We start from the raw sequence: 25,979 nt of genomic DNA on the forward strand, positions 1-25,979 counted from the left end.
CGCTGAGCAGCAGGAAGAAGAGGCTAGATTGGAGCATAGAAACAAAAAATCCTGCTACGGATAGCGGGGTCACTGCGAGAAGAGTGTGTGGCCTGATCCTCCTGAAGTCCTCTGTCCTTCAGCTCTCATGCCGTACTGACTTTAACTGCTTTTGCATTTCAGGGAGGTCTACGTGCTCTGAAAAGACCAACCTGTGACCACCAGCCCAAAGACCACTTCCGAAGAGCTCACAGCCAACTTGAAGGCTGGGCCTAACTCTGATGTGGTGTGGGGGATGGACAGAGTCCGGATGCAGGGGACCAAGAAGAGGGAGGTGAAGTTTTGTGGACATATTGCCTAGGAATCGGGTCTATAAGAGGATGAATAAGACAAAGAGAATTTCTGCATGGGAGAGAAAGGAGAAGCCTACCAAGAACAAAAAGCAAAATGAGGAGAAACAACAGGAGAACATGACATGGCAGAGAGCGGCAGTCCCCAGTAAGGTGTAACTGGTCCTATCAGAACTGCCAGGAAATAAAGGAGAAGAGGTAAGGTGCAGTAGCCTTGAGTTTGGCTGTCTAGAGACTGCTGGCCAGGGTCTCTAGGAGGATGGGAAGGAGTGGGCCTTGGCACTGGCAGGCATGGGACCAACTCCTCAGCATGCAGTCAGCAACATCTGACCTTAAGAAGAGACTAAAACCATGTGGCAGCTGGAAAGCAAGGAGTGGATGTAACAACAGCTTTGGGATGTGGTGCTCTTAGAGGTGCCAGGAGGGATTGCTGTGGCTGTATTGGGAAGGGAAGGACAGCAGGAAGGCTGGTTCCACCGTAATTCTTCTCCCAGCTCTTTCCCAAGAGGTCTCCCATTCTTTCCAGAACTGTATACTGCCACAGCGAATTCCTGTCATTGAACTTCCTTCTAAGTGAGGCACTTACATTTACAGACATATTGCAAGTAGAGTTCCATCCTTTAAATGAATCCTAGTCTTTAAAGAAATCTGCAAGAATTAAAGTTATACTTCCTAGCCATTCGGTTTACCAGTGATGGTTTTAATAATCCATCAGGTTAGTTAAATGGCTCTCCTCCCCTCTTCCAGTCGTATCTAGCAATGATGCCACATGGCATTTATTTGATATTTTCATTTTTCTTTTCAAAGTCCTTATACTTGTGGCAATTGTGATGACGCAGTAGCTGAATTCCAGCTCTTGTTCTCTTCCTCGCAGCTGCTCCGTGCTTATTCCCTATTAATTTGATCATGTTTTTGCATAATCATGCAATGTGTCTGCACTTTCTTTGCTACTTTTGACTGGGGATCTTTCTGCATCAGTTGTGGCTCTAAAAGGCTTTTTTTTTTTTTTTTTGACATTCTTAAGAAAGATCATGTGTAATATGAACAATTATGCAAAGTAAACTTTGTAGGAATATGTCTTTATGTCAGGGTACAGAAGGTCAGGCAATATTAACTTATTAAATGACTCCAGAAAATATTACTCTGCACTCTTTAATCAAAAAGAAATCAATGATCAACATTGTGGCCTTTCCTTTAATCACCTCCTGTAATTTAATCAAAAGCTGAGCAAGAAAAGCCATTTTTAGTGTTACTTTTGATTAGATTAAAATTAAAAAAAAAAAAAAATCTTTATTATTGTATGAATCATAGCTAAGGATTATAGCTTTTATATTGTGAAATCTGAAGCATAAAAAAAAAAAAAGAAAAAGCTTTTGACATTTAAATTTAATTCAGCACTGAGACTGATGAGAAGAAAAAACATGGCTGCATGTATTTTTTGGTCCCCCTTAGTAAAAAAAAGTCAATTTCAAACTTTCAGAAATTTGAGTTGGACTCTCAAGATTCAATAGAACTGGCAATTGTCCTGTTCCATGGCTACATCTGGCATTCCTTGAGCATAAAGTTCTTACTAACAAAAAAGAAATTATGCTCCAGAAGTACAATGTTTCCTGTGCAATGGATAGTTAAGTGGATAGTTAAGATTTTTCCCTTCCCTTCTTCCTTTTTTTTTTTTTTTTCACAGTGATAGCTCATGGATTTTTAATTTAATTAAGATCTAAAAATCTTAGTTTGTGAGAAACATGCCTTCTCTTGATTGATTACTTTGACACGAAAGGGGTGAAAACCTTCTAATGCCTGTTGCAGCAAAAAGTATCAAACCTTCCAATCAGATGACCTGACCTACACTTGTTCACATCTTCTAGGGCTGGCAGCAGCTGTGCTACAACCTTTTTTTTTTTTTTTTTTTCCTGAGAGAGAGGCTGCTTTCAAAGGACAAGATGTAGCATTTGCAACAAAGGTTAAGCCTAGTCAACTGAAGCAGTTCACCATATTTTAAACCTGGAGAAATATGGAGAGATAAAGGCTGTTTAGGGCAGATTAATTACTTTTTTGGTAGGAAGAGAAGGATCTTTTCTTCTCCTACCAAGAGCAGAGGGAGAGCACCACCTGGAGGTTAGCCACTCTGTGCCTAAATGAACATCATCCTCACCCTCAGTCCTTCTGCTTCCCTCTCCACTGATCAGCCAATTGCATGATGCTTTCAACCAGGTGCAAGTGACCGAGTGGAGAGCAGTTTGTTCTTTTAAAGCCTTCACTTTTTCTCGGTTGACATCTAAAGATCGCATTTCATTTGGGAGTAGTTGAATTTCTCCTTTAAGTGTCAGAAGATACATTCCTTTTATTCCGTACTCTAATTAGGCACAAAGCAATGGAAATCCAGTCCTTCACACTGAAAAACACCTATAATTGCAACTGTGTATGTCTTAAAAATCTTTGGTTGTTCACCTCTGCGAGATTTCAGAAAAATTCCAAAGGAAGAGGTAGTTACTGAAAATTTGCAGTTTAGGTGGGGGTGGGAGATTATCAGCTTTAATAGAAGCAGCTGCACAGCAATCTGGAAATTAGCCCAGTTGGGAGGAAAAAGTTTGTCCTCAAAAGAAAAGCAGGCTCAGAAATGTAAAGAAGCCTGTGTCTGGCTGCCAGCACGACTCCTGCAGCTGAGCACGGAAAGGAGGCGTAGGTGGAATGTGCCCTTCTGCAGGTAGGGATCTCTTGCTGCTGGGGAGTGAGCTACGAATGTCTCACCACGCTTTGAGCGGCTGGTACGTGGTCTAATGCTGACTAGAGAATAAATTTTTCCCTTCTTTTCTTGCTTTGAACTCCTGGGCTACCCTGGAATGAAATACATTAGTGCATTGCTGTCAGGTCCAACGGCTCTTCCTCTTGATGCTAAAGCACACGTTAGCACATATGTGGCCTTCTTAATGAATTTCTCCTTGTCCCACTATTGTTTTAGTTGCATCTTCTGATTGTACTCTGAGGTAGCAGCAGAAATGGAACTAGAACTTCAGACAAATAGCCTCCAGTGGACACCAAGTGTTCCAACACCTGCTTGAAGTGTGGACCCAAATGAAGCTGTTAAACTTTCTCTCCCTAGAGCAGAAAGAATTTCAAGATAATGAAAGACATTGTTCAATCCTGATTGTTTACATATGGACAAGTTATTTAGGAATAATACCAGACAAATCAGAAGGTTATAAGTTAGAGGGTTACCACACAAGGTTAGAAGTTGACTTTAGAGCCAAACTGGAAATTGAAGATACAATGAAGTATTTACAGTATAAGGCAGGATCAAATCTCTGAAGAGGCCTCTCCCACAGAGATAAACTTAAATATTGAAAAGGGGCTCAGACTAATTAAATTATTTTAAAACATAGTTTTATAATGTTCTATTTTGGCAAGGAGAGACCTCAGTTAAAAATGATAGTGTGTTCTGAGTCAGTCCTACTTCTGTGCATTGCATTTCCAGTGAGATCAGCTTTAAAAGACTGAGGCATTAAAAGAAGCTTAGCAAGTTTCAACAAACTCATGGCCTCCTTCCTCTGTCCATGCACTTACATGTTTTTGAGCTTAAAACACTGAAATCCTGCACAAAGAAATATGGTGCTTTCATTCACTTGTCCTTCATGCCACTCAGGGAAAATGATACTGTAGAACTTCAAAAAAAGATGCTTCCTGCTATTAGTATAGGGATGCTTAAAACTGTGTTTAATGCAGTAAATGTGTATAAGTCAAGACATTACCACCACATAGGACACTTGAAATTGAGTACAGAGAAAAAAGAAAACAAAAACAAATCAAAACAAACAAACAAAAAAAAGCAACACAACAGGAGATTGCACACAGAATGAAGGGTAATATTAAGAAAATACAAGGCTTGCAATGTATCAAAGAACTTTGCATAAGTGACAACTGGCAACAAATATTCGCACTTTGTCGAGTAGAAATTTTTTTTTTTTGCTTGTTTGTTTATCTTTTTTTAACAAAGAAGGCTTGTCAGTGAATCTTTCTTCATCAATAGTATGCTGCTCTTTGGGCAACATATAATGAAAAGGTGGTTAGGTAAGCTTTGCAAATTAATTAATTAAAAATCATGATGTAACAAGAGCATATTTAGGTCTAAGACTTTGTACAGAACAGTTACTTGAGTGGCATTCTTTCAAACATACAAATAACAAGATCAAAATAACTGTTATATCAGAAACTGGCTATCAACATATCTGTAAAATAAACAAAGTCAGAATGATCTTTCATGAGCAATGCAGCTAACATAGAATTCTTTAGAGAAATATATATACATTTGCTTGCAAAGTATTTCTAAATAGTCTTTTCAAAAAGTATTGTTAGAGTAGTGCAATATAACTTTATCAGCAATTGCAACCAATGAGAGGTAACCCACAGAGAGCAACAGGAAGAACTCCTCTCGAGGACGGAATTCTGCAGCTCTCACCTGGGCAAAAATCCCCTTTAAAGTCACTGGGAGCTACGGCTAAGAGCTGTGCACAGGTAGTCCCCTAGGAATGAATTCTCTGCTCATTATGTGGGGACCTGAGCATGAAAGTCTACAAGCAGGTATCAGAATATATCCCCAAGCACTCGTTATGAAGTGGCCACTAAAACCTCTGAAATGTAAACCTTCCTACTCTAAGTTTTGTTCAATTTATAAAATAACGCAGTTTCCATGCAGTAGGGCACAGTTATCAGAAGAACTGACTACATTATTAGCTAAGGAAATAAAACTGGTATATCAGTTTAACCACAACTGCATTTTTTCCTCTACACTAGATTTCACATTGGTAACAGGTAATGTGTTATATAATAAAGCATATAAGTATGACCTTGTGATTTGAAAGCAAAAACATTTTCTGCAAGATTTCTCTATTAAAATAGTTATGTGCACAAAAGGTGTTCATAGCATGACACCCAAAGCAATATGGAGTTAGTTTGATAGTATTTCCATTACAGCAGAACTATGGACTTCATTCACTAAACTATGTAGTACAAATGAAGATTACTGGTACGTATAAAAAAATCAGATAGGCAATCAATTACAAACCTGGCAGTATTTTGAGAGAGACAGAGATTTTTAGGTCTTATAATGGAATGATAAAAATGGCAGGAAATTCTTTTGGGAGCTCCAGAAAGACATCTGCATTTGGTGTTTCTCTTTAGCTTACAGGCAGCCCTACTGCACAGGAATATGTTGCTCCAGGAGTTAACACCACAGTCTGGAGTTCAAAAAAATTGGCTAAAACTTAAGTGCAGTAGGTTTCACTACATTGTGTTTCTGCTGAGATGTATAAAACATAGAAAATTGTAATGGTGGCTCACTGGATAAAAATACTAGGGTTCACAAATAAAATTTTACAGTATTTTTGAGTCAGATTTAAATTTACACCCTTTGTAGATTTAATCATCATGATTTGAATATTTCAGATATCTCTGACCATTGAGTAGCAGTGCGTGTTTACCATTCTTCATTGATTTCTTTAACGTGTCACACTATTTCTAACAAGCCTTTCAATCAGCAAAAGCCCTACTCGAAACCTTCATCAAATGTGTCTTTACAGTGCTAAGTATATAGTCAATGAGAAATGCCTTTATACAGTATTTACAAATTCTCCCCATTAGATAAAAAGGCAAAATAAATAAAAAGCTTAGAGAAAGGAAATGCTGCTTAGGCTGTAGGCTTCTCCTTTTATCTTCCCCCAGCAGATGCTAGTTTCTTCAATACATGAAGCTGGCTAGCCAGGATTGTTTTTCTTCCTCTTGCTTGGGCTGTGACTGGGATCTTGTTTCAGTTCATGATATTGCACCTGTTTAAACACAATGTTCAGAAACTGGTCAGGTGGCCACCAGCAAGAAAAAGGAAGAAAGAAAGATTTCTTTTTATTTATTTTCTTTCTTTTCTTTTATTTTTATTTTTTCTTCCAAGGCAAAAAAAAAAAAAAAAAAAAAAGAAAAGAAAACTATCCCCTTGCAATCTATATGGGGTCTACAGCTGTGAATCAACAACAACAGAACAACAGACCTAAAGTAAGAGAAAAAATACCATTAGGAAAATTGTGCCTGGAGATAAAACATTGTATTGATGTAATCTTTAAGAAGGTTACCTTTTTTTTTTTTTTTTTTTACCCCTGTGAGATGTAACAGAAAATAAAGACTATCACCTTTAACATTTTGGATGAATATTCTTTGCAATCTTTTTCCTAAAAACATACTTATTTTCAAAGGCCTACCACAGAGGGGGTCAAATTCAGATTGGACATATGCGCATATGCTTCCTGTTCAAGCCAGCTCTGAACTGAAATTGTTACCTAGAAAGATGGACAGCATGTAATCTTCATGATACTGGAGATGATTTATGTGCCCAACATATCTTAATGCTTGCACCTTCACAAGGGGTTGTGTACTGCACTATAAAAGCTTATAATTCATAACTAGATCACTTTTAAAGAATTTTATGGTCACAGTTGAATTGTAGCCAAAATTTTTCACTTTAGAAAAAACAGGCTGTGAAGTACTTGGGACACTGAGCAAAGCTGCCTGCTGGTGACTCTGCCCATGTGCAGCTCCTCCATCATTTGATCCTTCTTTTGCCTGTCCGCATGTCCTAATGGCCTCAGGGAGCAACATTTCCAACAAAAAAACAAACAAACAAACTTGCAGTGCCTCATCCCAATAAGATTCACATTACACAGTCTGGAGGCTGCTTAACACAAGCTCTAGCACCTACTACCATCTCCCAAATACTTGTCTTTTTATTGATTTCCCATTAAGTATAACTGAGGTAGTAGTTAACTCCCCACTGGACAAAGTACCACAGACTCCCTACGGTTCACGGACTATCCCCAGCTTGAGTTTCAATTTCTTTTTTGTGCCAAAGAAAGTGAAGGTCAAATCAAAACAATCAGATTAAAACAAAACAAAACAAAAACAAACAAACAAAAAACAGAAAATGATGATGCCATACATTAAATTAGCAACTGTATGGACACCTTAAAAATATACACACCACTTGCACATCTGAAGGAACCCTGGACAGGAAGTCAAGCAGCTCGTTGTTATCAATTGCATATGGACTTCGAAGCTTCTTCGTAAATTTATTGATGCCTGCAAAAGTGAGCATTCACATGTTACTTTCACCATTTTTTTAAACTGTGTATATATTTAATGACAAAGTACTGAGAAAGATCTTAGGATCAATTTCAAAGTCTGACAGTAGCATTACCTAATTAATGCATAAACCATAAACTCAAGCTCTAAAAGCCATTATCTGCTGTTGTGGTTCCCTGTGATTCAAGGTAAAGTGATGTACTTAATTCCTCTAATACTGTCTTTAAAACAAATTTGACTGAGAACTCCCCTTACAACAGAAACCATGGTTATGACGCAGAAGATGGAAGAATGAGAGGAATAATGAGGAATATCTCTGTGGTGATAGGACAAGTAACAGAGGGCTTACTAGCAGGATAGAAAACTCAGGCTAGATGCAAGGAACATCTTTCTAATGCTATGGATGGTGAATCAGATGGGAAGCAGTTCATCATGTGAAGGCTTAAGAAGAGATTTCATAAACCTCTGTGTGAAGATGACAGATAGAGATGACCTGATGGCACATCCAATGGACACAATGGTTCTTCCAGACTTCATAGCCTTACAGTTTGACAATTAGCATTCATAGGCACCATGAAAATCCTCCCCAAACTATGCTAAAAGTAGGCTTTTAACTTAAACTTGTTTACATACCATGATATACCAGCTCGGATTCATGCAAGAATCTCGTGTGTGGGCTCTGGGAGAACACACCTAAATCATGGCCAGGAATGGTACAAACTGCACAGATTCTTGTTTGAGCAGCAGAAAGCTAGGACAGCATTTGAAAATGTGCTGCTCTGTGTAATTTATCAAGGCTATCAGAGATAAGATAATCCCGTTTATCTTCCAAGAAGTCTTTGGTGCCTAGGCCTTTCAGAAAGCATTAGCAAGGACGTTAAGCTTCAGGACACAGTGCACTAGCAGTAGGCTTGGTAATAGTCAGGGGTGTCCACTGAATGAATTCTCAGCAATTTGGTGAAGACAGGAGATCACCAAAATCCTTTTATCACTAGATTAAACAATAAGTACTGTTAAAGAATATGTGGGATTCAAAGACATTTGTTAAAGAAGATTCTTTACACCAGCAAATTACTGAGAAATTCAAGGTCTACCCCAGTGTCTATTGCACATGGCCACTAGACCACCCACTAGTGAATTCTAGACTTGGTTTGGCCTTGCCTTATCATTTGTTACTCATACTGAAAAGAGCAAGCCTCCCTGTGAAAGCAAACGCATGAATAAATCACAGTCAGGGCTTGAGAAAGGTGAAGAGCAGAACAGATGATCCAGGATGCTACAGGACAAGTAAAATACAACTAGAGGATTATATCTTTTCTAAAAGCTTGAAATTTTTCAGTTTGAAGTTATTTTCTTTATATTCTCTCATATAAACAGCTGTAGCAGCTACCAGGGCCGTGCACTGCTATGCATGGGATTAGAGTGCAGAGGGGGTTCCTACTCCACTGTAGCTGATGCATCACAAGTTCAAGGACCAACAGTCTGCTGAGCGAGAAACAGGGATAGGAAGCAAAGAACCAAGGATTTCTTACCAGGGCAGGCCAAAACGGGCAGCCCCTGTGGATTCACAGTAGAAAGACAACTATACATAAGCCCAGCTACAGTACGGAGGAATTTTCATTAAAAGAACAAAACAAAAGAAAACACACACCTCCCCAAAGAATGAAATGGGCAGATGCCACCACAGAGTGGCCTGGTTTCCTTTGGAAACTCAAACCACAGCGATTGTTCCTTTTAAGTGCAGGATATATGCATAGAATGAAGAAATATATGTACACAGGGGAGGCTAGAAACACAAAATAACAGAGAAAACAGGCATTTGTTTGGAATGAGACCTTTTTGAAAGGAGACCTGCTCCCTTCATGCAGCAAGACATGGCTCTGCACTAACACATTACATCCCCAAGGAGGTCTGGGTTGCTGGAACAACAGCTATGCAGTACCTCTCTCATCTCCCAGCAAGATGCAAGGGAAATGAAGGTATGTGGAGGTACCTAATGAAGGTATCTCCACACATATGCAGAACAAGAAGTTGCCTAAACTGAAATGAATACGAAAACCATGAAGCTGTAACCTCTAATGAGCCAAAGGTGCTAGAAGTTGTATGACTAGGTAAGTTGTGAGAGGTGGAAATGAAAGAGAGAGGGGAAGAGAGCAAGGTGCATCTAAAACAGTGATTCTGCTATTCATCAATGGTTTGGGAGGCATGGACTCGAGTTTGGAAGTCAAGGCTCTGGTTTACCTGAGACAGAGACATGAGCTTACATCTGTGGGTAAGTGTAGTACCTTCCAAGGTATTGCCAGGGATAAGTGTCAGTATAGCCTTTCACACAACAATGCAGATTTAATACTTTTGTGGGTCTTGGAGGGGTATTATAAGCTTAATTTCTTGCCTGAAATCAAGGGAATGTATGAAATTGAGTGTACAAGATGTGTCCAAGAAACTGCAGAACAAGGACATTGATCAAGTTCTTTAAACAAAAGACCTACCATCTTGTCTCTGTGAGGAACCATGCAATTTTGGGAATAAACTAGGAGCTTGGGTTGCACCCAAGTGATGTTGGGTTTCTGGGGAATTAATGAAATTCTGAGGCAACTCTTAACACTAAGCCCATATAGTCATTTCTTTCAGTTCCATATTTTGTTTTGTTAAAATCTTCATTATCGATCCTTCTCAATTTTATATATTCTGATGCACTGATTTGTGAAGACTGTATGAATAGTAATAATTCTGCCTGATACACTATAAGCATAATTTTCAGTCAGTTCAATGATTTTATGTTGTGTCCTGAATATTCAAAAGTTTTTTTGTTTTGTTTTGTTTTTACTTAAAGGCATGATTATTTTCTTCAGAAAGATTTAACTCTTCACAGGTTTACATGACTGAGTAAGGGTACAGCTGCTGGTGATGTAAGATGTATTAAAATGAACAAATGCAGACTTATGGCATTATTTACAACAGATGAAGTAATGGTACTGTTTAAAATCAGTAAAAAGGATAAATATAAGGACAAGTAATGAGAGCTTGGCTCAATCACAGTGCCCCTCCCTTCCCCAGAGTCCCCTGCCCCAACCTCTCAGTTTCTGTTCATTATCAACTGGCCAGATAGCCCATGCACCTTTCTGTCAGACTAAAGGTGACCCTTTAAACAGGTTTCTTGTTGCTACGTTTACATACACTTTCACAAGATAAACTACTGCAGTAAAAAAGGCATACTGTCCTAAATGCACTATATAGATTGAAATGCCTCTGTTTGTGTATAAGTGGTGAAAATAAATCAGAGTAATATCTAGACAAAGCTACACTTTGATATATGAAGAATCCTCATGGCTACATGTTTATAGTATGATGAAGTCTAGAATGCCAGCCAAGAAAAATGCATTTTGCAGGTGGGCCTAAATCTTTACGCAGTTGTGATTTTTAACTAACCTGTCTGTTTCCATCACGGAGCAGCTTCATGATCATAAATACAGAAAAGTACTGACAATATAATTCATCCCTTAAAAAACATTTTTTTCTAAGTGGTGCAGACAGTTAAAAAAAGGCTTTACTTACCCCAGACAAGGACAATGTATCTCAGTGGAATGAAATACAGGATGATTGTGAACACACAGAGGGCAACTATTGCCAGCCAGCTCAAGAATGGAACAGTCCAGTTGAATGTGCTAAGTGAAAAATTAATAAAAGTCAGAGCATTGGTCACCCAGCAGAGTCAATAAAAGAACGAATAGTGGGCAGGAAGGGGGAGGAGTGCCAGTTTCCATCGATGACAATGAACTGAAACTACAAATGAATGCATGGGCGCTGGACACCATCGAGAGCAGGGTTTGGACCTGGATGCCCCATCCCTGGAGGTGTACGAGGCCAAGCTGGATGGGGCCCTGGCAAACCTGATCTAGTGTGTGGCATCCCTGCTTATGGCAGGGGGTTGGAGTTATAAGACCTTTAAGGTACCTTCTAACCCGAGCCATTCTATGATGCTGTGAAAATAGGAGGAGGTCCCATTTCCCCACTGGATGGCACCTCTCCCTGGCCCAGCTGCACCTGTCTTCCACAGGAAGCACTACTTGGCTTTATGAAAATTTCAGTGCCTGTCCCCAGGCACTGGACAAAACAAACATTTTCTGTCTCTGCAAATGTACTAGTGCAGGCAGCACAGGTCCTTGTCTTCCACTCATTTTCCCCTGACCAGAATAGGGGGAGGTAAAGCGTTAGGGAAAAGGAGGGGAGAGAACAATTGGTCCCAAAACCAGGGGTAATACAGCAGCAGAGGATGAAAGAAAGACAAAAACACCTACTCTGAGTGGGAAAATGAAGAAGGAGGAAAAGGAAGAAAGGTAAAAAAGTAAATACAAGGGAGTGGCGTAAGATAAAGTACATTACAGCTAAAGAAAAAAACTTGATCATTCCAGATAAAATCAAATCAAATGCATATTTTTTTTACAAATAAAGGAATAAGACTTCTGTGATCCCATCAGGGTTTCAGGGCACTTTACAAAAAAGCCCCATATTAAAAAAGTCCTTAATAAGGCTCCAAAACTCTATGGTGTGATAAAAAACTGCTGATCACCTCATTTTACAGAGGTTGAGGTATGGACAGGGAGGAGGTGAAAGCTAATAACTCTTGAAACAGCCACGCTGTGGCCCTCCAACCTCTGCAAGCAAGGAAGAGAGAAAGGCCAGATGGCCAATTAATACATGTGTCCCATGGGATCTCCAGTGAAAGGGAGCTGGGCTAAGTGGGATCATTTCTTGAAGGCACCACCATGTCAAAGGTGTAGCATGACATTTATCCAGAAGGAAAATGTGGCTTTGGCTCTAAGTAGCTTGATGATACTCTTTAAAGTATTACCACTAACTATATGCCCAATCAGTGTGATTACATTATTTTGGCTTCTCTGGCTGAATAATTGCAATTATCTGAATTGCTAGCCATATTTTTCATAATGAGCTCTGGCTTCCTGTGTTTATTTGTCTTCTTTTCTCCCTGGCAATTTTGACATGTCTCCAGAGTGAACATTATGTAGTGTCACTTGGTGTAGGATCACTCCCTTTCTCCTCAGGGGACACCTGCTCTTTCCCCCTCTTCTGCATGCATTTGGGATGAACAGAAGGTTGAGGGTCTGCTCATGTTCCTGTGACTCGGCTTTGTGCAATGGATCACAGACACGCCATGTGTGGGAACACTGGCTCCTCACTTAGCAAACCTCCTTATGTGCTGTGTTAGCACAGCATTCAGTACAGGTTTCCCATTATAGTTTTAGGAACAAATTACAAAGATTTATAGGAAGATTCGGTCTCACTCTGCTTAGAAAATTCTGTTCCTCTCATCTGGTATATAATAGAACAAACCCCACCTCCAAAGTGCATGATTTGAGAAACTTAATCATCAAGGCAACTTCCGTAAGCAGCCTTTTGATAAAAGACTTCTTTCACAGAGGCTCATTTTGCTTGTCTGGAAAACTTGTGCAATATAATGTGCTTACATCTGCCTCTGCTGCTGTGAATGCAGCCTGTTTGGAAGCGTCCCCATGGGAATGCTTCCCAGGTTTTCCCATTAGAGCCCTTGCTCTTAAACACATCAGTGGCAACCTCCTCTTTATCCTGATTCTGATATGTTTGCCATTGCTGATAGATTAAAAAAAGCAAGGCAGAACAGGAGGAGAGATGACTCTTATGTTCCCTGCAGGCTGACCTCCACCCAATGTATCAATTTTCTAAAATTCTCTTAAAACACACATTATTTATTTTGTGGCCATATCCTTTTGCATGAGCTGTGGTCTCATAATTGGGAACACCAAGGCACGGCACGTTGCATGGAGCAGTGGAAAAAAAAAGGAAGGGAAAAAAAAAGGTTGCCTTGTGCTCATAGAGCATACCCAAAACAAGCAGAAATACACAGCTTTAACTTTCTTTTAAGACGTGCTGAGCGCATCAGCAGAAACTTTATAGCAAAGCCTCCTGTGAAGGTTTTCTAACTCTGTACAGCCTGCAGGTCACCTTTCTGCATACCCTTCCTGCCTGCAGCGGAAAGGAGGTTGTGAATGCTCTGCTCCCAACTTTTCATCTTGCAAGGCTCTGCTCTCAGCTCTCGGAGGGCAGAAAGCCAAGTCAATTCTGTCCCTGCTTCTCAGCTGACAGCGTTTCTGGAACCCTTCTGATCTCAAATAAAAATCCTTAGACTGCTGCTCAGTGACCATGCCAAAAATACACCAAACTTCCTGTCATAAATCTCAAAACCTCTCTTGCTTAATGTCTAAATTTGTTGGCAATTCTTATATATCATGTATAAGTTGTTATAAATTACATATAATCCAGGAGGAAAGGTTTTGCTAACTTACATAAATAGAACATTTCCCGCAACTGAACATACATATGTCCTTAAATTCTGATACCCCAATTCAGCTCTGCTTATTTCCTTTCTCAAAACTGCATCTTTATTAGTACTTTTAAATAACTACTGTTAGGATTTACAATAAGATTCTCTTTCTGTTTCACTTCAGTGCCTTACTTCTGTTTTTGTTGTTGTTGTTGTTGTTGTTTTGTTTTGTTTTTCCCAATTAATACATTTCCAAATTCCAAAACAAACATGACTGGATTGTTATTAACTCAGAGCTGCCATAGAACAAAGTAAATTAAGATGAGTTTTAACAACAGATTGGCCAAAACTGGAATCCATCCCTCCCACCTCAAAAAAAAAAAAAAAAAAAAAAAAAAAAAAAGGAGGTGGGGTAAGGGGTAGAGGGTCTAACACTAGAGCAATGCAGCACCCACAACAGCACTTACTTCTTTACCCTTTCTCCAAAGGAAGCCACTTCATCAAGGACGTTCTGGACACTAACACACACCTCCTGGATGGCATACAGTTTATTCATAAATCCTTTTTTTTCACTGTCCTAAAAAAAAAAAAAAAAAAAAAGTAGTAATTGTAGTAATTGTATATAAAACATATCTGGCTGTAGGAAGCATGACATGCATCCAACCATTAAGTTTCAAAAGTGCATGTGTTACAGATTTATCCCTTTGTCCTTTAAACAGTGCATATCAGAAATAGATGTTGTATATATACTTAGTACCACATGGTTTTGTTGTTGTTGCATCAGTTCCTAAACATGCATTTCAGTATCCCAGGCCTCCAGGTTATAAACGTGTTGAGGGTGCTGACTACCTACGTTGTGCAGCCTCTCACGCAGCAAGAGCCAGGAGGTGGAATAAAGCATTTTCTCAGGATGCCTGTTATCTTGCTGATGCATGTGCCAGGCGGATAGCAGCTCTGCATGGGAAACCTGAGGCTCTCACGGCCTGGTCTGAGGCCTGGTTCCCACCATGTGCACAGCAGTGCCAGAAGAGCCACGATTGCACGTCCATGCTGCCTGCCATTCTGCTTGGACAGTGAGCATGCTTCTCTCTTCCCCCTTTTTCTGTATTAACATTCCAGTTCGTGAAATGTATGGGAGACAAAGCTCCGACTGCCTGCACTGTATGGTCAGTGCAGTCCATGGCTCCAGAAGCTAAGAAAATGGCAGCCACAAAAAGATGCAGGAGAGGCATCGTTCTAGGAAGCCATTTGATTATCTCCTTACTTATTTAGTATTCTACATGCTATCAGATTTAAAGCCATCAATTTATGGAAATATAAAAGCCTAGCCATAATTTCTCTTTTCTTTAACACCAATATTCCTTTTTTTTTTTTTTTTTCTCTTAAAAATGTGTTTTGTTTTGTTTTCCCAAAAACAGAGTGACCATTTGTTTCCAAAAAGTTCCCACCCTCATTAAGATGTTTACTGTAGTCTTTGACAGATTTGCCAACAGCAAATGTTGTCCTCCTGTCTGCCAACTCGAGCAGACTTTGCCTCCTAGAAGAACCATATATCTATCGGTGGTGTGGATGACACCAACAAAGTGCTGCATGGCACATCAATGCCCTCCATGGACCTTCCCTCACCAGGGCCGCCTCCTGCTCTGACAGTCTGTTCTTTCTCCCCCAAAAGCTTTCTATCTCGAAACCCAGGCAGGCTGTAACATCAAGTCCACACAAAGCCAAATGTACTCTCACAAAATTAGAACTAGATGGGCTTAAAATTAGGCCCCAGAGTCAAAATTGACATTTTTTTTTTATTATTTTTTCCTGAGCCACATGGAAAGTCAAAACTATATGTTCAATATTTCCAATGGATCAATGACATATTACACTATCTAGTTCAAATTTAATTAGTATTATCTCAAAATAAGAAATGTAATGAAAAATATTTCAAGACTTGCAAAAGGCAGCAAAATATTTGACAAAATAGTTCCTTAGCATTTTGCTACCAAAACCCACATACTACATTGTTCTCTGTAATCGACTCCGAAGTCTAGTACCTAAGAAAGGAGCATAGGTTGCATTTCATTTTTCTTTTCTTTTTCTGATGCTTAACTAGCAGCCAGTCTGTTGGTTCACTTATTCTGTTTTTATTTTTGCTGTTTTTATAAACCAGTTTGGATGAGGAAAACATCATTTAACATTAACTCATCTGAAGTTATTCTAGTGACACTGGTTCTGCAACTATTTTGTCAAGATTTCTTGTAAAGATGTTCAAAGGATTTAGCTACAAAACACAGATTGTCGAAAAATAAACAATCATGAGAGAGAGAGAGACAGACAGGAATGGCAAAACGACTTCCAGTGATGGAGCATAATTTAAGAAAACAAAACAACTCAGAGACAAGAGAAAAGTCAGTTTCTCAAGCAACATGAGAAGCCTTCTGTTCTCAGTTAAGAGCAATAATTATTTACATCACAAAGAAGTGTTTTTGTGGATGACCATAATCACAGCCACCAATAGCAGCCATATCCTAGTGCTGTATAGCAACACTGAGTTATTTTTGATATAATTTCTGTAGTATTTATGACACCCTTGGAGCTTTGGCATTGAGAATATTATTGTCCTCAGGTATACAGCTTCCGAGGAGGTACAGCATATATCCAGTGCATTTCATTTCTTATCAGGAAAGAAATATCTCTTCTATTCATTCATGTAAAACATACTTCCAGTACTGGAGAAATATGAATAATCTGTTTTCTAGTACTGCAAAGGTAAGCAATAAGCCGTACAGAAATCACAGATATTTGTCTGCTTTTTAAACACACATCAGCTTTGTCTCTTCAGTTTAGATTCAGTCCTCTCTGTAAAGTTATCTTGATTTATAATCAAATTGTGTGAGAAAAGAATTATGTCAATGTAACAAAAATAGTACATTTTGTGATATCTATAGAACTCAACAAGGTTTACTTTAAGAGGTCCTGAGGCTATTTTTCTTAACAAATATTTTACAAGACAAACTTGTACCTTTTTTGAAAATACATCTGCTTTAAATCATCCCCTTAAAACAAACACACACACACAAAAAGAAAAGGAAAAAAAAAAAAAAGAAAAAAAAAAGAAAACCAAGAGACAGAAGGAGACAGAAAAAGAATCACTATTTCCACCCTCCCTGTACCTTCTGAACTTAAAGAAAATTTGTTGACATATTCTGAGGCAGGAATAGACAAAACAGCACAGGAAAGTGGAGGCGGTCAGAAGGATCAGGGCTCAGCTTTTCTTAAACTAATTCCACATGCCCCAGAACTATTAGATGTTTTTTATTTCCTGCTCCAAAGATTTGTGGAGAAAATAATCTGGGCTAAGGAAAAGCTGCGTTTATTTTCTTCCAGCAAGATGCTGTGTTAGCAAATACAACATATGAGCCACCTTGAGCAAACCAAGGCTCTTAATAATCCATTTTTCAAACACTACTGGTATTTCCTTTCCAAAGAAAGATGGGCTGTGACTGGAATCAATTTCATCATTTGTATGGCTACAATTGCCAAGTTTCTGGAAATAATTGCCATTTAAATAGTAGATAAAATTTATTATACAAAGCTATCAACAGCTTTATTACTATTTAATTTCCATGATTTGTTTGCTTGCAGAAGGCTTAAGGTATCTGAAAAGCAAGATATTTGCCAGGGGATGTGTTTAAGCGTAAACTGTGAAAGCAATGTCAAATTCATGCTGATAGTCTGACTTGAATTTACAAAAGGGAATGAACCCAAAGACTGAAACCATGTCCTCCCTCTACTTCACAGTGAACTGTAGATTACAGATTGATAAAGTGTTCGACCAATAATTATACTTAATGTTTGTATATGATTTTCAGCTATAAGTGTATTTTTCATTTGCTAAAAACAAAGTAAATGGTTTCCTCTAGACTTTGTGGAGCTAACTCACTTCAAAACCTGAATACAAACCATGTTGTCTGAATCTCTTTATTTAGTGGGCTATGCTTCTGATCCCATGAGATAAAATAGGGTGATTTAGGAAAGGATTATATCTCTAACCCTAAACCTCTCTCTCCTCTAGGTTGAAGTGCATTTACAAAACAAACATTTCAAAAGACAGGGAAAGCAGGAAGAATAAATAAGCCAGACTCAAAAGTAAACTTTGCTGAAGTTAATGGAATTAAAGTAGTGAAAAAGAAAGAGCTTTAAGTGAAAGGAGACATTTTTAATATAGAGAATAAAGCTCCAAATTGCTTATGGTAGATAACTGTCCTATTAATAACTGCTATGTTGGAGGGAAAGAGACAGGTCTTAAAAACAAGAATCATAGGAGCATTTTATCAAGAATATGAGTAAATTTTGAGACTTCAAGGAGATGCTGTCTGGAAAAGACAGAGACTCCAGAAGGATCTTCCTTAAATACCCCTTGCTGTGAAAGTGAGTATGATAAATTCTGTGCAAGGGAAAATGACTGAGACAAAGCCTGGCTAACTTGTAATGGAGACACAGAAAGGACACCACCCCATCTCTGCCTGAGAGCCACTGTATATACTGGGTAAGCTGTAAGAAGATGTTGTTGTTGTTGATCTTGTCACTTGACCACAACAAGACACATAAACTGCTCTTTGCATGTGCCGCTACCTGCAGCTACAGAATCATCAGTGACAGGGAGTTTGGTGAGGAATTACCCTTACCATTCCTTGGCTTTAGTAGCAAACCCATAGTTTTCTGTTACTTGAATAGGGAAAGAACACTTCCATTAAAAACCGCTGCAGATTATTTCACCTAACAGCTGTCCTCCAGAGTAGAGCGTCACCATCTGTAGTCACAGGTGTCATCCCCCAGCGCAAGTCTCAGCCATGTGCCGGGGTTGTGATACCTGTGGAGACCTCCTTTTGGAGACCAGCCGAGTAGACCCAGACATATCAGTACGAATCAGCATTTCTCCTTTACTGTCAGGATTCATTAGTACCTCTCAGAGAGAGCATGCAGACAGTGGCTGTTCAATACCATCCTATGGCCTGGCTGCTGCTCAAAAACATGTCACTGGGGATTAATGGCCTCACCAATTACCTCCTAGGCTCCAATCTCTGCTTTCTGGGAAGGTCACTAAGAAGAAGACAGCAGACCTACACTAATCCAGCTCTAGAGGCTTTTGATCTCCCCCACGTCTTCTGAACCTCTATCAAAAGGCTTCAGACTTGGTGATGGATACATGGGTAAGTCATTATATTACCTTTTTCTCAGGGAAATGGAAAGAGGTCAGACAACCATGATGATACTGTTACATTCAGGCTGACTTTGAAAGTGAGATCGTGAGGTAAAGCTGCATGGTCTAGAGGACCTGGAAAGATGCACTGGGTGACCTGAATCTGGCCTCATCCATTATGTCTGTAATGAACTGAGAGGGTCAGGTAGTTTCAACCGCTCTTCCCTCTTGAAGGGTGACATCTGTGGAGTACCAAAACTGTTTGGTCTCATCACTTCTGGGAAGGCTCTTGAAGAGATTAAAACCTTTCAGGGGGAGCTTAATGATTTATAAGATCCCACCCTTCCACGAAATCACCTCATAACTCTTCAGGTCCTAGACTTTTAGTTATTTTAAATAGTGACTGACTGCATGCCAGACAGACAGCTACCAGCACGTGTTCTACCCTTAGTATCACCAACAATAGATAAAAACACCTGGGTATTACTCATACCATCCTGAAAGGGAACAGGTGGACCAGGCTTTCTCACAGTGCTTGCACAGCTTAACATGGACATCAAATCTCAGGGTTACATTAGAGAATCAGAACTGATTTTTTAAACCAGAATTCACTTTTCACTTTTGTCTTTTTTTACCTGGTAAAGCACATTCAATGACTGCATTTAAAAAAAAAACAACAAATCAAAACAAAAACAAAAACAGTTGCTTACAAATGCTAGAATTTCATTTAGCAAGTCTACTTGCTAACATGGGTCTTTATGTGTGCATTCTACCACAGAAAACAGTGCATGCAGAACAGGACTGAAAATAATTGCTGATGCCCAAATGGAAATCAGGATGAGGATTTCTAAAATACAGAGAAAACCACATCATTATTAAAAGGTTAGTGTTTTACAGAGAGAAATTATATTTGTGGTCATGATTATTAAAGAAAGAAGCAATAAAATGTTATTGCCTACTGAGCATTCAATATTTAAAACAGCAGAAAGTAGGCACAATGGAAATCATATAAACATGTGGACAAAAACACTGACGATTCACTGCTTATGAAGACACCATGCCTGTGAGCATGAATATTACAACAATCTGTTCTTCCTCAAACATACAGTGAGAGTTGATAAAAATCATTTTGAACCTTCTGTGACTTTTTGACACTACGACCTATATAAAGAATTAGGATTTTTTTTTTTTAAATATATATATAATGAACTACTGCAGTGCTATAACATACATATAAAATCAGGGGAAAAAAAAAGTCAAGAATAGCAGTAATAATTCTAGAGAAAAATGGTGCTAGATGTTTCTGTGAAGTAGAGAAGAACTTTAATGGCAGTTCTTATATAGTTCAAAGGAAAATCTTCTGGCCAATACTATTTATTTTATCTTTTTCTGCTAAGTTGCATGGTATTGCTCAATGCAGCTCCTTCCTGATCTTTCCTTCCCTGAACATTTCAGTACAGTGAAGGTAACACACCAAATAAAATAGGAATATGAACACAATAGAGCCCATTAGGGGAGTGACATACCATTTCACTGAAGGGCCATCTAGTGTGAGGAAACAAACACTGAAATTTTCATTGTACAGTACCTTTTTGGCTATCAGTAAGCATTTTTAGGTATTCTTTTCATACATAGTCTTAGCAAACATACTACTTGAAAAGGATGGAAGCTTGTTTGTTCATGGTGATACATTCAGAGGCAAAAAGTCATGCCACCTAATGGTGTAGCTTTCTTGACATTGTTTTGGTAGAAGGTTTAAATAATTAAGAATCCCAGACTGTGGGATTAAGCATTGAGATGACAGGAATCCACCAGATGCATTTGCTTTAAGTTCAACTTTGAAAATCCTGATTTTTTTCCCTTGGCTGACTCTTGTTTACACCTTTATCCTATCCTACTATATTTAAACAAGAGAGTTTCTTACTTCATGCAAGACAGAAAGAACTATACTCGAGATTGGCAGTGGTCTCGTTAGCATTCCTCTTGTATCCAGTCACACCAATGCCACTCAGGAGAGGATAAAACAGGAATCTTGCTGTATTGTCCACCAGCTGGTTGCAATAGCTACCAGCTAGATAGAATACAGTCCTGAAATTCTACTAACAAACAAACTTTCACAGAATTTCACAGAATTTTCTAGGTTGGAAGGGACCTCAAGATCATCGAGTCCAACCTCTGACCTAAAACTAACAGTCCCCACTAAACCATATCCCTAAGCTCTACATCTAAACGTCTTTTGAAGACTTCCAGGGATCGTGACTCCACCACCTCCCTGGGCAGCCCGTTCCAATGCCTCACAACCCTTTCAGTAAAGAAGCTCTTCCTAACATCTAACCTAAAACTCCCCTGGCGTAACTTTAGCCCATTCCCCCTCGTCCTGTCACCAGGCACATGGGAGAACAGGCCAACCCCCACCTCGCTACAGCCTCCTTTAATGTACTTATACAGAGCAATAAGGTCACCCCTGAGCCTCCTCTTCTCTAGGCTGAACAAGCCCAGCTCCTTCAGCCGCTCCTCGTAGGACTTGCTCTCCAGGCCCCTCACCAGCTTCGTCGCCCTTCTTTGGACCCGCTCAAGCACCTCCATGTCCTTCTTGTAGCGAGGGGCCCAAAACTGAACACAGTACTCGAGGTGCGGCCTCACCAGAGCCGAGTACAGGGGGACGATCACCTCCCTAGCCCTGCTGGTCACAGTGTTTCTGATACAAGCCAGGATGCCGTTGGCCTTCTTGGCCACCAGAGCACACTGCTGGCTCATATTCAGCCGACTGTCCACCATCACTCCCAGGTCCTTCTCTGCCTGGCAGCTCTCCAACCATTCCTCTCCCAGCCTGTAGCTCTGCTTGGGGTTATTGCGCCCCAGGTGCAGGACCCGGCACTTGGCCTTGTTGAACTTCATACAGTTGACCTCAGCCCATCGGTGCAGCCTATCCAGATCCTCCTGCAGAGCCTTCCTACCCTCGAGCAGATCGACACACGCACCTAGCTTGGTGTCATCTGCAAACTTACTGAGGGTGCACTCAATGCCGTCATCCAGATCATTGATGAAGATGTTAAAGAGGACCGGCCCCAGCACCGAGCCCTGGGGGACGCCACTAGTGACCGGCCTCCAACTGGACTTGGCTCCATTCACCACAACTCTTTGGGCCCGGCTATCCAGCCAGTTTCTAACCCAACGAAGCGTGCGCCAGTCCAAGCCAAGAGCAGCCAGTTTCTTGAGGAGAATGCTGTGGGAGACGGTGTCAAAAGCCTTGCTGAAGTCAAGGTAGACCACATCCACAGCCTTTCCCTCGTCCACCCAGCGCGTCACTTTGTCGTAGAAGGAGATCAGGTTCATCAAGCAGGACCTGCCTTCCATAAACCCATGCTGGCTGGGCCTGATCGCCTGCTTGCCCTTCAAGTGCCGCATGATGACTCCCAAGAGGATCTGCTCCATGAGCTTCCCTGGTACTGAGGTCAAACTGACCGGCCTGTAGTTCCCCGGGTCTGCCCTCCGGCCCTTCTTGTAGATGGGCGTCACATTTGCTAGCCGCCAGTCAGCTGGGACCTCCCCCGATAGCCAGGACTGCTGATAAATGATGGATAGGGGCTTGGCCAGCTCATCTGCCAGTTCTCTCAGTACCCTTGGGTGGATCCCATCCGGCCCCATCGATTTGTGGACATCCAAGTGCCGTAGCAGGTCACCAACCAGTTCTTCGTGGATGGTGAGGGCCACATCCTGCTCCCCGTCCCCTTCCACCAGTTCTGGGTACTGGGTATCCAGAGAGCAACCGGTTTTGCCGCTAAAGACTGAGGCAAAGAAGGCATTGAGCACCTCCGCCTTTTCCTCATCTCTTGTAACTAAGTTTCCCCCTGCATCCAGTAAAGGATGGAGATTCTCCCTAGTCCTCCTTTTTGTGTTGATGTATTTATAAAAGCGTTTTTTATTATCTTTAACGGCAGTAGCCAGATTGAGCTCCAGACGAGCTTTGGCCTTCCTAATCTTGTCCCTGCACAGCCTCGCTACATCCTTATAGTCCTCCTTAGTGGCCTGCCCAATTTTCCAAAGATTATAAACCCTCTTTTTTCTCCTAAGCTCAAGCCACAATTCTCTGTTGAGCCAGGCTGGTCTTCTTCCCCGCTGGCTCATCTTTGGGCGCATGGGAATAGACCGCTCCTGCGCCATTAGGATTTGCCTCTTAAAGAGCGCCCAGCCTTCCTGGACCCCTCTGCCCTTCAGACCATGACCTTCTTCCCCTTTGACCATGACTTTACAGCTGGATTTTAAATTCCAGCAATTCTACCAGCACTTACCCTCTATCTACACTGAATGCATAATTGCAATTAACAGTGTGTGTTCATTAATGCAATTCTTCAAGTTCTACTTGTGAAGTTCTACTTGTGATGTGAAGAATAAGAAATCAAAAGTAAAAGCCCAAAGCTCAAATAAGTCAAAGCTCAAAGCTCGAGTAAGTAAAAGCTCAAAGTTCACATAATCTTTAAAAGGTAAGTGAAGAGCTTGGTAGATCTGTTTAAAGAAAGAGCTACTTTCAGTAAGAATAGCCCCACTACTCAGAGCCTAAAAAGAAGGTGCTTGGAAACATGTCATACCTGCTACTGTAAAAATTCTTAACTCAGGTTAGGAGGAGAGAAACAGGTAAATCAGAAAATGAACAGTTAAGTGTTGTGATTAGTGATACATCTGAACTTTTAAGATACTCATCTAAATTAGACTCACACATTTTTGTTGTCCACTCATTGCCAACATGAATGCATCATCAAAATAATATGGTGCTCTCTTTTGAAAGTTTAAAGTAACCTCAAAATTTATCTTTCAATAAATGTCTATACCACTCTCACTCATTGATATAAAAGATTATGGAGTTCTGCTGAAGTTACAGTCATTTAAAATTTCATTTGCAGTTCTGAAAAATTGGCTTGAATGTAGCAGATGTAAAGCTTAATATGATGTTTTACTGTATATAGAGCACAATTTTCATTTTCTCCTTGAAAAGATTATGATAACAATAAACACGTTCTTAGGTAGGCAGAGGAAAAAGATTAACTTTACAAGATCACTTCCACTCTGAGTTAGGACACTGTCTCAGCACCGAAGTGTGCATTTAGATTTACTTCACTGCCTCTGGAAGTTTCCCAGTACTATGTTGACAGCATATAACGATCTTGTAATTCTTACATAAGTCATTCACCTAAACAGAGATAATGATTTTACACTAAATTATTGTCCAGACCTGGGAAGACCAAGAGATAGCAGCTGTAATTGCTTCTACTGCCAGAAGACCTGCATCTCCAATGCAAGACCTCAAAGATGTCACTATCAACGTATTAACTGTCACCACAAGAACTAGCTGAAGCACAGCAAAGAAACAGGAATCAAATACTGATCTAAAAGAATTCAGCACTCCAGCCTTACTTTTCTGTTTTAGAACTAACATGAACTATTCTCTAAAAGTGTCAGTCTTACTACTCCATTCTTCTCAGGAGGAAGAATATTGTCTTCCTCTATCCTCCTCCTATGCCACTACCTTAGTTTAGACACGTAACTACACATTGCTAAAGACTGGTTAGAGGAGTATTGCTCTCTCCTTCCTGAGCTAAAATTTCCATCTCTTCACTGTTTGCTCTGACCTTTTCTTCCTATGCTTACAGTTATTACCAACATGTTTAGATCAAACACATAAAAAAACCACTTTGAATTTCAAAATGATCATGTCATGGACTTCTGACGTTTTTGTTTTATGGAAATCAAAAAGGGTTTCTTTTGAAGTTTCCATACCCAAATATGCATACATAGTGTTAACATTAAACTGCCTGAGCCTGGTCAAGAGAACTGCTGAGCAGAGGAATAAAGGCATGCCTTTACCATTTGTATTTGCTGTCCAAACAGAGCACTATTGGAATAATCAATCAAATGTTTAAGACAGCTTTGGATTCCAGCAATTTAACTGAACTTGTTATGAAATAAGGCAAAAGAAACTGTTTTGCTAGGGACACTACTTGTGAAGAGCAACTTGCTCCAAGACTTGAAAACATCAGGCCAGATTCTCAGCACCTGCATTTTGCTATCTCCACTCAACCAAACACTGACAATTTATACCAGCTGAAGATCAAGCCCTAAAATCTGAAATACTTGATGGCTGTTGACTGCTCAATGATTAGACAAAATTTCTTTCCTAAAAGAAATTTATTTCCTAAAGAACTTGATCTGGACAACAAGAATATTAGGCTTAGCGCTCATGTAAGCCAGAAAGTGTAGGTTGCCTGAAATCTTTCATTCAAAACATGAATCTGCAGCAATCAGGATGAAAATAGTAATCTATGAGATCTGGACAACATTATTCACAGGGGACGAATATTTAAAGCAAATTGTCTTGGAAGCAGTTTGAGATTCAATCCCAAAGTAGTGACCATGATGATGACTGAATGAACTACAAACACTCAAAACCAAAAAGCACAGTATCATCATGCCATGAGTCCTGCTATTTCAGCTCCAAAGAAATCCTGCCTACAGCAAGAAAGATTAAATAATGTTCCAAAGATAATGCATATACATGCACATACACATTTCAAATGGTAGCTGCAGTTATTCAAGAAGTCCATCAAATATTAATAAACTGAAGAAAGACTTTCAAAAACATTTTTTATATAATTCTCCTGGAGAAAAAAAAAGTTCAAACTGTGCTTTTGGAAAATTACACAGAGTAGAAAAACAGCTTGGCATTTGAAGCAAAACAATATAAAAAGAATTAAAGAGTGTACAGTGGGCAAGGAGTGATATGTGAACCGGGAACTGGGAAAAAATCCAGGGAAATGCCTGAAAAGGCTCCACTGCTGGTTTTCTCCATATCTGCTCATTTCATTGAAATGGAAAAAAAGATCCCTCCTTGTTTATTAGAAACTGCTGGAAGTTTGGAAAAGATCTACAGCTCAGCCATCTAATGAAGATGGGATGGGTCCATGAATATGCAGAATCACAATGTAGGGTAATTTGTAACAATGTTATTTTAATGTCTAACCACTAC

At 39.8% G+C, this 25,979-nt stretch overlaps 1 protein-coding gene across 9 annotated transcripts in view; it reads right to left on the minus strand.

The window, feature by feature from the left end:
- Positions 1–3,277: 3,277 nt before the first annotated feature.
- Positions 3,278–25,979, minus strand: part of MCTP1 (multiple C2 and transmembrane domain containing 1) — a 274,785-nt gene continuing 252,083 nt past the window's right edge. For all 9 annotated transcript variants that reach the window (XM_068667723.1, XM_068667721.1, XM_068667720.1 and 6 more), the window contains 4 exons: positions 14,235–14,344; positions 11,004–11,113; positions 7,348–7,445; positions 3,278–6,148 (listed from right to left, as the gene is read on the minus strand). In XM_068667723.1, the coding sequence (XP_068523824.1) occupies positions 6,077–6,148; positions 7,348–7,445; positions 11,004–11,113; positions 14,235–14,344 (390 nt within the window). In that variant the 3' untranslated portion in view covers positions 3,278–6,076. The remainder of the gene's footprint in view (positions 6,149–7,347; positions 7,446–11,003; positions 11,114–14,234; positions 14,345–25,979) is intronic.

Source organism: Anas acuta, chromosome Z, assembly GCF_963932015.1.
Source record: "Anas acuta chromosome Z, bAnaAcu1.1, whole genome shotgun sequence".
In the NCBI taxonomy this organism is placed as follows: Eukaryota; Metazoa; Chordata; class Aves; order Anseriformes; family Anatidae; genus Anas; species Anas acuta.